We start from the raw sequence: 12,719 nt of genomic DNA on the forward strand, positions 1-12,719 counted from the left end.
TGTTCATTCGGTGCAATCGCCCCTTAAATACGTCGGTCAGTCTAACTCTCTCAGCAGCAGCGGCTCAGTGGCGAACGCGCCGTAGGTTCACCGCCGAATTAACCATCGAAGAGACAGTAGCGCCATCGCGGAATGAACAATCCGCGCTTTTACCGGTCTCCACCGCCCGCATGCGCTTAGTACCGCCCCAAAAAATCATTATTTCCCAAAATTTCATTATTTTGGAAAAAAAATTCCCTCACTGAAATCATAATATACTAATCACAAGGTGTACTTAGCCTTAAACCTGATGGATTTTGACAAGCTTGCTCGGGCAGTCCGGATTGTAATTGCCACTGTTTCTAACCGCTAGACATATATCAGGGCGCCGTAATAAGACTTTTGTCGAAAAAACCCGAAGATGACGACTTCAAACCCGAAATCTCCGAACTGTTGAAAAATGAAAAATTTTCAGCCTGAAAAATAAAATAATGAATAATAAAGCAGGGGCGGCTAAGACTTGTTTATTTGTCTGTACTGTATTTCATTTGTATTTCAGCTGGGAAAAATTAAAATAATGAATAATGAATAATGCCAAAAAAAGCCTCATCACTTTTTAAAATTCCTTGGACGGTAACCGGATTTTTCATCTCTTCATGGCCTTAACAACTAATTATTGTATCCCCCGCCAAACGACAGTCGCGGTAAAGCTTATGGTTTCATGTCTGCTCCAGCCAAAACCCAAAGGCCTTCCACAAAACCCCTAAGCCAACCAATTTTTACATACTTTGTAGACATCGTCAGGCCAGATGAGTCTGTGGTACACCTTTGTCTTTGCTTGATTTATTTAACTTTAATCCTACTACCTTCTACGTCCTTACACAGAGATCTATCTCATTTCAAACTATAGGCGCGTTCACACGGTACGTTTTTGGCCCGAGCCTCAATTAGGCCCGTGCCAGTATTGGTACGAGCGCCAGCGTTCACACGGATTTGCGCCCCAACGAAAACGTCGCGACCAAGGCCCGAGCAAATGTGAGCACCAGCTTTCCGGCGAGAGGTAGAGCGGTTAGATCGGCTCTTGCAGCGGTAAGATGCTGCGACGTGCAAACGGTTGTACTTCGACGAAATAAAGTTCAAAACAGTTATTAAAAATTTGGACAAATTTGATCAGGATGGCACGCTTTCAAGATTCGATAATTGCAACTCGCGAACGTAAAGTAAACACTCTAAATCGTACACAAACGCCACTCTCGCCGACATACTGCCAAAGTATCTGTGAGCATATCTGTGCCAATAAAATTTATTGAATTTGAATTTGAATTTGACACCCACAGTATTTACCTCCCCCCTACTTGCGTACGTCCGTGAACGCGGGTTGTCCGTGACTCAACAGGCCCGAGCTAAATTTGGCCCGAGCCAAATCTGGCCCATTTGGCTCGAGCCAATCGACCGTGTGAACGTGGCTTAGATCACGGGATACAGATGTAGTTGGCGACAACTGCCCTTTCTAGTTATTATTGTATAACTATCATCGCCGTTTAGTGGCCTTGCCTCCTTAAGGCCAGCGACCGGATCACACTAGGCCGATAACAATCGGGCTACAAAATCGCCGCCTGAAATCGCTAGTGTGTCACTCAATCGCCGCCGCAATTTAGTCGTCCGATTTCCATCGCATAGATTCAAAACGTTTTGATATTATCGGGCGATTTTTCGCCGAATTTGTCGCCCGATTTAATCGCCTAGTCGTGTCCGGGACCCGCGTATAAAAACTCGCCCCGATTGTACAATTCAATCAGCCAATCAGAGTTGTTCAATGATACTGACGTAATAGCAATGCTTTCATGTTTAGTATGCTCATGTCATGTAAAGCGATGCACGCACGCACGCACGCATGTGTACGTGCCACCACGCACGCACACACTCATGCCACGCACGTGTACCGTGCACACGCAACGACGCACGCATGGCACGCACGCTGTACATGCACACGCACGCCGACGCAACTCTTCTATTACAGTGCACATGCTGCAGCACGCAACACACTGTGTACCTAGCACACGCACACACGCACCGCACGCACGCACGAACGTGTACCTGCACGCACGCACGCATATGCACGCAGGTGAACGTGCACACGGCACGCAGGCACACGTACCCACGCCACGCACGCATGGCCACGCAGCATATCTGTGAAACGTGCACACGCCACCGCACGCACGCCACACACGCACGCAGGCACCGCACGCTGTACGTTCACCACGCACGCACGCACGCAACGCGCTCACGTTAGCTCGTGTGCACACGCACGTCACGTACGCATGTACGCACGTCGTAAGTGACACGCACGAACGCCACAGCTGTACGTACACACGCCACGCACGCCACACACGCACGTGTGTAGCTTGCGCACGCACGCACGCACGCGCGCCCCACGTGATCACGTTCACACGCACGCACGCACGCACCGCACGCACCGTGCTACGTGCACAACGCCACGCACGCACGCACACACTCACGCATGCACGCACGGTTAAACATACACACGCACGCACGGCATGAATGCCACGCAAGTGTGTACGTGCACACGCACGCACGCACGCCCACGCTCTACGTGCACATGCATGCACCGACGTTATTGCAACCGGCGATAAAAATCGTGTAAGCGTGTCCACTCGACTCGCGCGATTAGATCGGGGCGATTAGCGCCGATTAATTGCCTAGTGTGTCGGCCCTTTTAATTGACCGTATGTCACGAATTTTCTATGGTAAAATTTAACAATTGTGCCATTTTTTACATAAAAGTAAGAACTAACGGGATAAACGTATCGTCAAAATCCTGACGTGCATAAGATTTGTTTCGTCAAATAATTAAAAATCCAAAAAACCTGCGCGATTTCGTATAAGTGTCCTACATAATTAAAGTGTTTCTAACATTAATTGCTTGCTATGGGCTATGTATGCGTCACGAGTGTATGTTCACATCGAACAATATAGTAAAATAAGAAGTATAATATGCAGCAATTTAACCAAAGAAAGTGAACAGAATTACTTATAGTACTGTGAAACAGTGGAAATATTTTTTTTATTTTTTACTATTTACGGTGACGTAATAACTTAAATAATAAAAAAACGTTAATTAAATTAAATACGTTAACTAATAACCAAAACTGTTGCTCCATGTTCAGGCGCACAGACCGCTAACGGCTATAAACGATCTGACATTGCTTGCGACAGCAGGCGAGGACAAAATGGAGGTAAGCTGACGTCATCCGTGGACACATATAAACAATGTGTCACACGTGATCTAGAATATGATCTAATTAATTAAATACTGAAGTGTCTATCGTACTATAGTTCAGCCCTATACGCATATTGCGGCCGTTAATCAAGAATATACTCGGTTGACGGATACGGATTTCAGATGCACACGTTTGCGATGAAGTTATCCGGACCCAGTATCGGCCTCACTGCTTATAACTTCTTCACCATCAACAGAGCATTACTGTTAACGGTATGAACTTTCGAGCAGCCATATGGTCGTATATACTGTGCACAGACACGCGTGCGCACACATATACACATGCACGCACGCACGCGGCACACGCACACACACACGTAGGCAGGCAGGCAGGCACGCACGCACACACACACATGCAGGCACGCACGCACGCACGCACGCACGCATGCACGCACGCACGCACACACACACGCACTCACGCGCTCACGCACGCACACAGGCAAACACATTAAATTGCACAATTCCTTTAGTTTGGAATAGAACACGATAAAGATATTTATTGCCAGTTATTATTAACTGAAGCAAACGTTTATCGGGTTGTTTTGCTCATCAGTGAATTTTACGCACGTGATAGTATAACTGAGTACCACTAAGCGAGGAGTATTTTCGCAACCTGACGCTGTCAATTTCATTACCTTCCAGATCTTCGGACTCTTGACGTCGTACTTTATTCTACTCGTACAATTTTTCCCGGACCCTGGGTATTCCGCTGGAGCGAACGGCACGGTGGCAGCATGAAGAGCTGTATGGCAATCACGGGACCTATGACAGTATATGGTGGGAATGGCAGCTACGTCACGTCTCAACACTTTATCTTCAATTATAAAGGAAATAACACTAACAGTAAAAAATATTTTTAAGCAGCGGGAAAACATCGAATATGCCAATATACGTTGTTCCACTGAACTAGGTGCATTTTCAGTTTTACCAAATTATGATTGGTAAATACAAAAGGCTATAACTTCACAGAAATTAGTGTTGTCGTTATTGTATTATATTTTTCTTCATGTTGTATAATAGCATTGTATTGTATTGTTACATTTAAATTTCATTATTTTAACCGCCCAAAACTATTGAATCCATCAGATTTTTCTCCATAAATAGACTGTTTTCAGTACATAGGTATATATTTGTATTTGAATTATATGCAATAAATGTTTATTTTTATTTTATGCCTTTTATGCATATCATAATGATACACTCCTGATAATATGTAACCAAAATTTGTTTAGATTAGTCAGAACACGTATGCATATATCATATGTTATTAGTATTCAATAAAGACGTCATAAAAAAAAGTGTACATGTATTCGCGATTTTGTTGAGTTCTATCCATAATTTTGCGCTTCTTTATTCTTCCAAATACGAGTCATTTCTATTGAGAATTTTGGAAGATGTTTATCGAATTTTATGCTATTAGTAACTTTATTTTCAATAAAACCAACATTAAAAAGCATTGGTTATTTGTCTGTTTGATAACTGTTCCAAATTGAATACTTAATGTAAGAATGTAAATTCAATTTCTATTTTTGCATTAAATTTACTCCAGAAGGCTATAAATTAAGTGTTTAAAGCTTGTAAAATTGCCGTATTTTAATGATGTCGTTTCTGTTCACAAGATCTCAAAATAATTACCAACATGGTTGAGAATTACTTGCAATGTTTTGTGTGCCTGCGTGCGTGTGCACTGTGTGACAGAGACAAACAAAAAACGGTCGTTTCACTAAGATGAAGTTTTATTATTTACATATAATCATAATGGGTGTAAAAATCTTAATTGTACAACAAAAGTGACAGGCTGATATAGGCATTAGCAAAGTCATGACTATCGAATTTTCTCGGCTATTGCCAAGGAATTTATTCCAGTGGGTGTGTAGTCGAGACCAAAGAGCTGGCGCTATTCTCAAATGCTCGGCGAGTCAAGAACAGAAAATTAAAAAGTTACACTGCTGTTGGAATGGCAAAACGTTCTAAAAATGCATCTACGTCTGGTTGTCGGGTTTTAAAATAAAGTTTCTACGCCTGACAAACATTTTCATATGTCGTGTGCCATAACGGAACCTTTACATCTCCTCCTGTCCACTGATCTATACATCATAACTAAACAGCTGCACTTTCCTATCACTATAGCACCACAATTCTAGGCTGATGCTGTCACTTGGTCACCATATCAGTCCATCAAGAGTTGGTTTAACGTGTGAAACATCATTGTTGGAAACATGTGTTTGAATAACGTCCAACATCCTCTCTGCCAATCCCAACTAAGAATTTTGAGCTGACCACACACACACAGCGTACAAGTGACATCACACAATCCCGGAATGTGAGCTATCTAGTTATGCTTATATATATATAGATCCTTGGTCAAGCGATGAACCTGTATTCATTGTCACATATGAACCGCTCGATGCCTTGTGCTCTCACATCAACAAATACTCATCAATAGATCTGCACACAGAAGCTACTGTTTGCCAACGACAGATGGCGCTATCTGCACTGACATCTATCTGAATAAATTGGTGCATCGCGTGGGAGCTATTCGATCGAGCTTGCCTCCTGCATATGCGGGGGGGAATCACCGAATGTACAAAGGCCACATCGAAAGCTACAATTTAAGAGCAGAGGAACACGGAGATTGAGGAAGAAAACTACGATGATGACACAGATATCCTCGGCGCTTTGTACACGATACCGAACGAAATCAGAACAATGACGACGGGTTACAACTCTCTACGAGACATTTCTAACATCACGACCACCCCCTCCCCGCGACGCGGCGCACATACGTGACCAGTAGGTGCGACTAGAGAGAGCGAAAGAGAGAGGCAGGGTGAAAAGACGACGAACTAACTACTTCGACACGACGTCGACCAGCATAGCGCGACAACGGTTTCCGTGACGACACAATTGTGAGACGGCGACCACTGGCACAGACGCACATCCTCGTCAGGATTTCTCCGCGACGGGAAACAGCTTGTCGTCGTCGTCAAGTCGTCGCATCCGAGAGCTCCTCAGCTTCCCTGGCAACTTGGTCTCGTGCGCATCCTCCCCCTACCTCTCGCTCGCCGCCACTCGACGACGGGGCTTCCGTACCGACCGTCTACGTCGCCTCGGTTTGTTCGTGATGTGCGCGGGTGGGCACGACACGCACGCACTATCCTACGTAAATATATACACGTTACACACACGCGACGAAGGTCACTCGGTCGCCGGCGACGCCTGTCTCTCCCTCACGGGTTGACACTCCCCCGGAGTGAGAAGGGAGAAGAGGGGAGGAAGGCGGGGCGACATGCGCGGGAAGCGGTCGCCAAGACGATGGATGGACTCTTTGTCGCTCGTCTTCTGCCGCGGCACGACTCTCTGGAGCTGCAGACGATTTCCGGGCGTCGTTGCCGGCGGGGGAACGCACGTGCAGCGGCCGAGCGTCGGGGAAACTGCGCGGATGCGGTCGTCGGTTGCCGTGACGACGACGACGGCGGCCGCGGCTAACCATGCCGATCTCTCTTCCCACGAGTGCTCCGCTCCGCAGCCACCAACACCAGGTGGCGTGTGCGTGCGATGAGTCGCCGATGCGGGGCGATGATCGCCGCTGACGCAGCTGCGCACCAGTCCTTCCCTACAGCCGCCCCTCCTCTCCTCGCGCCTCCTCATCCCGCATGCTTCCGCGTCCGTCAACCAGGCGTCGTCCGCCGGGCGCTCCCGGCATAAAAAGGGATAAAATGATACACTGTACAGTCGACGCGGCGTCTCGTCGCTCGCTCAGTCGCCCTCTATGCTCGGCAGCCAGAACGCCTGCAGGGAAGAGACAGCGGTGGGAAGAATTAGTCAACGTCACGCGCATCCGTCTACAATGCTCCTTCGCGGGTGAATAACGAGCATTGCTACATTATGCGAGTAGCTACAAAACATGCCAAACCGTGATGTACTTTCACAGTCAACCCCGTCACAAGAGTGACGCGAAGCAAATCTCATTCGTGTCTTTTATAGGCGGGTGTTCACTCTAGTATAAAGATTTCATATGGTGTTTTCATCATTACCACCTTTATCATTTTCTATTTAGAATTATATCAAGAATCAGCAAGAGCACGAAATCGAACAGAACCTATTTTCTAACATTTCACCAATATTTTTGTGCTTTACGGGGGAAAAAAGTCGTTGAACCGACGTTTCTACCAAACATAAACATTTTACCTGAAAAAACGTATAACAACAGGCGTTTTGTGTAATCCTAAAAAAAGCCCAACACTAATAGTATGTAGTAGAAGCTACCATAACTTCTTTTTTACATGTACTACGACACGTATCGAGTAGTGCACCACCACTCACCATGTTGGAACAGGCACTCGCTAGCATCATGAACTTGGGGTTGAACTGGACTGCCTGCACGGGCCCCGTGTGATCGCAATTCAGGTTGGCCGTCTTCGTGCCGTTCTCTGCGTTCCAAACGTGGATCCAACCGTCGGTCGACCCTGGCAAGAACGAAAAGCGTCAAATTTTTATTACATCGTATTATATTATTATCCGTCCAAACAAGACAACCCCCTCCGCTACCGTCTTTGAATGGTGCTGCTACTGCTAGGTCGGTCAAGCTAGGTCAGTCTGTATTCGTTTTTTTTTTTTTGCACGTGCATGCAAAAACGTCAACTTTACGGCACTTCATTGCTACGCATCGTTTTTAGAACGTACTCTCGGAACACTGATTGGCTAGAGCTGTGTGTCGATCATGCCAGGCGGACATACGCCGCTAAAACCGATCGCTGACTTTCGACGCCGTTGCGAATCACCTGCGACGTCTGGCTACTCACCGGAGAAGACGAATTGTGAGTCAGGACTGAAGGACGCCTCTAGCGGAATATTCTTCATATTTGTGTGACCCTGCGAAAATTCAACACGCACATCTCACGATCACAATACCAACGGCCAATGCTAACAACACAACGACTTCATGCACATTACTTACAGTGTAATATCATATAATAAAGCCAACCCTGTCTGCAAGGGTCACTGCAGGGCAACCCCATTGCCCTTAAATAGACAGGTGACCGTTCTATAGCGGTTGCTTCAGTGTATAACCGTCACTTAAAGGAAACGCTAAATGTGTTCTTCATACACAGGTGCTCACTAACACAGGTTCAACTGCACAAACCAAATCTCAAACCATCTACGCACGTCAAAGTCGTACTTGGCTCGGCATCCCACCTTTGAAAGGAAATTTTGCTTCCCTCCCCCCCCTGTTGGATCGATAATACTACAAACTCACTCAAACAGTACAGACTTTGTTTACTTCAAAAAGCACATCACAGCTACACAGCCACTCCAACTAACCAGCCTCCTTACGCACATGCGCGAGCTGGGCATCCGCTTCCGGTCCAGACGGGAAGGGAGATAACTCTCATTAAAGTTGGCATGTATACAGATAGTACATAGTTAACACCCCCAACTAGCCGTAGTGTTCCAACATTTCTGATTTAGCCAAGACACTAAGCCCTTGCCCCCAAATAATATAATAATAATTGACAATTTAAACAATAAAACGATAATGATGAAGACGACAAAACAACATATAATGATAAAACAATAATAATTGACGTCTACATCAAGACCGACACACGACACGAGTTCCCTCTACGACTAGCTAACTGTAAGATGGCTCTACAGCCATCACTCACCATGAACGTTTGCAGCGGCTGTCCCTGAAAGGAGTCGACTAGCCGGATCACCTGTCCGTTGGTCGAGATCAGGATCATCTTTCCGTCGGGACTGAACTTCATGCCCGTCCACTCGCAGTCGCGGTCCTGCGGTAGCCGGAACGTGTTGAACGGGCCCTGCCACGATGCGGAGAGACAGACACCACCGCGTTAGTACTCGCTGCTGTGCTAGGTGCTGGCACCCGACGGGGAGCGGCGGTGCGCAACACTCGCCTACGAGGCGGCTGCTTCGTTTCGCGATGCTTTCAACGTAAGGCACGCTCACACACATGCACGCACACACGCACGCATGCACACACGTATGCACAAACATTTACATGCACGCACGATCCCAGGGTTCACTCGCTCACACACGCTCCCGTCTCCCTTCTCGTCGTGCCCTCCTACCTTGTCGAACGATCGCAGGTCATATAGCTTGATCATCTCGGAGTTGATCCCCGCAGCGAATATGAGGCCCTCCGGATCGAAAGCGGCAACGGGTCGACTCGACAAGTGCATGAGACCCTGCAATGCATACGCAACGAGTCACACGCTGCTCCGCCTGCCAGTGGAACCCGAGAATTCCATTCCAGAATGAAATACACGGAATCAACCAGCACAACGTGACGGCAAGTGCCGCGGTTGCCCTCCACGACTCTTAAGTGGTCTCTCACAAAATGAGGCTGACATTCCCGGCAATGAAACGTCGTGACTGCCCTATAAATCCATTGTAGTTGATATATTAATGAATTGTGGAAGTACAGAATGTTTCGTAGGATTTATGCTAACGAGGCATATGCAAATTTTCGCCTGCCGCTGTCGCTGTTTTATATTCAACGCGATAACTGACAAACTTCGCCAAGAGGTGGCGTTAGCGTATGTGACGTCAGCAGCCCACTCTCGCCACGAGGAGAGAATTAGGTTCTGGTAGACATGGTTGTATTCTCTTCTTCTCGTATAAAGTGCTTTTAAAGACACCCCTCCTCGCTGTAAACACATTAAAATTTGAGCGCGGGGCACGTCGATCATGCATCTTCGACGCCGCGCCTGCATCTGCTTCCTTCTCCTCACCTGACAGTTTGCCGACCGGAGATCCCAGATGCGAATCGTCTTGTCGAGCGAAGCCGAGAGGAACGTGTCGTCGATCGGCGACATGACGAGCGTCGTCACCCTGCAAAGGACAAGAGAACATCATTCCGCGGAAAACGAGAGCGTGGGGTGTGGCCGTCGCAGCAAATGTTTCAGCTCCAGTACACGCATTTGTATTTGAATTACATGCAATAAAGATTTAATAATGATGATGTAGAGTTCGTTCTAGCACGGTGTGTGTGGTGCACGTCGGTGATGATCAAAGACATATAGCATGGGACGCTGATCGATGCAAGCGTGGTCGAAATGGTTATAGAGTGGTGACTTTATGGCTATATACTTACTTTTTCGTGTGGCCTGTGAAATATCGGATGTATTTGTTGTCGTGCAGAGACAGGTACCGTATCGTGTCTGTAAATGCAAAACAGCAAGTGCTATTTGGTCATGACATCACCAGCATAGCTTGAAATTTTATTCATTTGGTCAAATATATTATTAAAATTATCTGCTAGCTCTTAAATAACATGTGCTTTTCCACTGAAGAAATCATATATACATATACATCTAGACGAATCAAACATATAGAATGAAACCACTAATAGATAATAATTAGCAGATCAATGTATAATTTGAATAGCTGAGGATTGCAACTGCACTAACTTGAAGAAATGAGGTATATGAATAGCTTCTAAAAGTAGGAAATTCATATAATCATACCATCGACTTTGTTGGACCCATGTACTGCTGTATTGGAAGCATGAGTGAATTTTATCAAGTCAACACCATACTTCTTGCTGTTTAATGTTCTCTTTGGCCTAAAAGCACCAATATACACTATTTTAAAATATATGACTTGAATAAAACACTTATAGTTGGAATAATGGTTACATTAACATTGTTAAACAAAGTTTTAGTATTACTTAATAATTTACTTATTTACTAAAAGCCTTGAGATCGAGTTCGTTCATTCAATTCAGTTTCACACAATTATGCAATTGTCATTGTGATAACTTACAACTTATGAGAGCCAAAGTTACTCTAAAACATGAAATTAAATATAAATTCTCTTGAAACATCAATAAATGAAATAGTTAGAACTCGTATGCCAAAATTCTACTGAATAACTAGGTAGCACACTAAACTAACTTAAATATTATCACACCAGCTTGCCAATTACATTTACACATACACTAGCAATTGTTATACAGTACCACATGTAAATAAGTAATTTACAGGCACTTCAAAAACTTTATATGTGAAAAACGTTAAAGTAGGTACACGTGTATTATTATGCTTATGGTACAACACAGGTTACATGTCGTTTCTCACAAAGGATTTCGCACGCCACTAAACAATGCCGGCCGGTGTCGGCGGTGACAGCGGCTTTTACTTATTCTTGGCACATTGGCCTTTATGGATGAACTGGAAGACAAATATCCCACCAACCCGTGAATTGTGTGTTATACGTAACATGGGGAATGGAATGTTCACTTACGCTCCGTTCTGACAATCATAAATGACAATCTGATCGTCATCAGCGCTGGAAATGAGAAGTTCACCGTTTGGTGAGAAATCGATGCTATTTATACGGTCACTATTTTCACGAAAAACCTTCGCAACGCGAAAGCTTCTCACGACATTATCGTTCAATTTCATTTCTCTAGATATAGCATCGGAACATGTCACTGCATAAATATTGGAGACGGGCATAGAAACATGTAAATGGGAAGTTTTGGAACACGTGTTGTACAATTTCCTTAACGGTTTTCTTCTTCGGGCGGACACAAGCGTCACAACCTACGGATATACTGCACTCTCATTGGCTTGAAAGTTCAAATTAATATTCAACTATTTATGGCCTACACTTTTTAACAAAATTAAATATACTATGTAACTAAATAAAAGTGTATATAGTTTATAAAATACAAAATACATGTTTATTTTTAACATTTGTTTGATTAATTTACGCCCTATCGTCTAGCGAACTGACCTTATACTCCTTACATAAACAACACGATATCGTGGTGAGTTGTTATTTTTAGGCCGGTGTTTGATCATTTTGGAGTTTTGTTTTTCTGTAATTGTTTCAAACTGATGAAGATCATGGTATTTAGTAAGTCACACACCACACCAATTATTTTTCTTTCTTTTCACGTCCCTAGAATATGTAAATATTGCAATAGTTTCTAGATTGTACATTGATTGTAAACGATACCGGTAGGCGGTAGTCGATAGCCGGATACAGGATAGGCCTACATCGTCAGATCATGCACGCCAAATGTAGGCACACANGCGGGGTGGGGCGAGGTTTATTACATCATTAATATGGACAGGGTTTACAGTGTCACAGAGGGGTGGGGCAGGGTGTGGCGAGGCGGGGCGGGGCGGGGCAGGCGGGGCAGGTGGGGCGAGGCTTATTACATCATTAATATGGTCAGGATTAACAGCGTCACAGAGGGGCGGGGCAGGGCGTGGCGAGGCGGGGCGGGCAGGCGGGGCGAGGCTTATTACATCATTAATATGGTCAGGGTAAACAGCGTCACAGAGGGCGCGTGTGCTCCAGGTGATGATTGATTGTGTGTCAGTCTCGATGTCAGTTTGTATGAGGTTAGTGTTAGTGTGAGGATAGTGTGCAGATTTATATGTGTATATATATATATATA

At 45.2% G+C, this 12,719-nt stretch overlaps 2 protein-coding genes across 5 annotated transcripts in view; one reads left to right on the top strand and one right to left on the bottom strand.

The window, feature by feature from the left end:
* LOC106815373 overlaps positions 1–4,304 on the top strand; it is a 31,205-nt gene extending 26,901 nt beyond the window's left edge. For 2 of the 3 annotated variants that reach the window (XM_014819826.1, XM_014819827.1), the window contains exons 5-7: positions 3,168–3,236; positions 3,404–3,493; positions 3,923–4,304. In XM_014819826.1, the coding sequence (XP_014675312.1) occupies positions 3,168–3,183 (16 nt within the window). In that variant the 3' untranslated portion in view covers positions 3,184–3,236; positions 3,404–3,493; positions 3,923–4,304. The remainder of the gene's footprint in view (positions 1–3,167; positions 3,237–3,403; positions 3,494–3,922) is intronic. The other variant, XM_014819828.1, reaches the window with a different exon arrangement.
* A 694-nt stretch (positions 4,305–4,998) lies between these two features.
* LOC106815372 (WD repeat-containing protein 82-like) lies at positions 4,999–11,853 on the bottom strand. 2 transcript variants are annotated; one of them, XM_014819823.1, is made up of 9 exons: positions 11,552–11,853; positions 10,774–10,871; positions 10,401–10,467; positions 10,039–10,138; positions 9,376–9,492; positions 8,950–9,105; positions 8,086–8,155; positions 7,607–7,749; positions 4,999–7,072 (listed from the first exon to the last, which is right to left on the bottom strand). In XM_014819823.1, exons 1-9 carry the CDS (start codon positions 11,764–11,766, stop codon positions 7,040–7,042), a joined length of 999 nt encoding a protein of 332 aa, XP_014675309.1. In that variant the 5' UTR covers positions 11,767–11,853; the 3' UTR covers positions 4,999–7,039. The 2 variants fall into 2 exon arrangements, with proteins under 2 accessions (XP_014675309.1, XP_014675310.1); XM_014819824.1 differs by lacking the exon at positions 11,552–11,853 and adding an exon at positions 11,268–11,413.
* Positions 11,854–12,719: the final 866 nt, after the last annotated feature.

This window comes from Priapulus caudatus, unplaced genomic scaffold (genome assembly GCF_000485595.1).
Source record: "Priapulus caudatus unplaced genomic scaffold, Priapulus_caudatus-5.0.1 Scaffold1101, whole genome shotgun sequence".
NCBI lineage: Eukaryota > Metazoa > Priapulida > Priapulimorpha > Priapulimorphida > Priapulidae > Priapulus > Priapulus caudatus.

Bases quoted from the DNA above. Each gene is read 5' to 3' on its own strand.
- LOC106815372 (XM_014819823.1), bottom strand. From the start codon at position 11,766: ATGCCCGTCTCCAATATTTATGCAGTGACATGTTCCGATGCTATATCT. The intron at 10,139-10,400 runs GTAAGTATATAG...TGTCCTTTGCAG, and splicing joins TTCACAGGCCACACGAAAAA to GGTGACGACGCTCGTCATGT. The intron at 9,493-10,038 runs GTGAGGAGAAGG...TATGCATTGCAG, and splicing joins TCCGGTCGGCAAACTGTCAG to GGTCTCATGCACTTGTCGAG.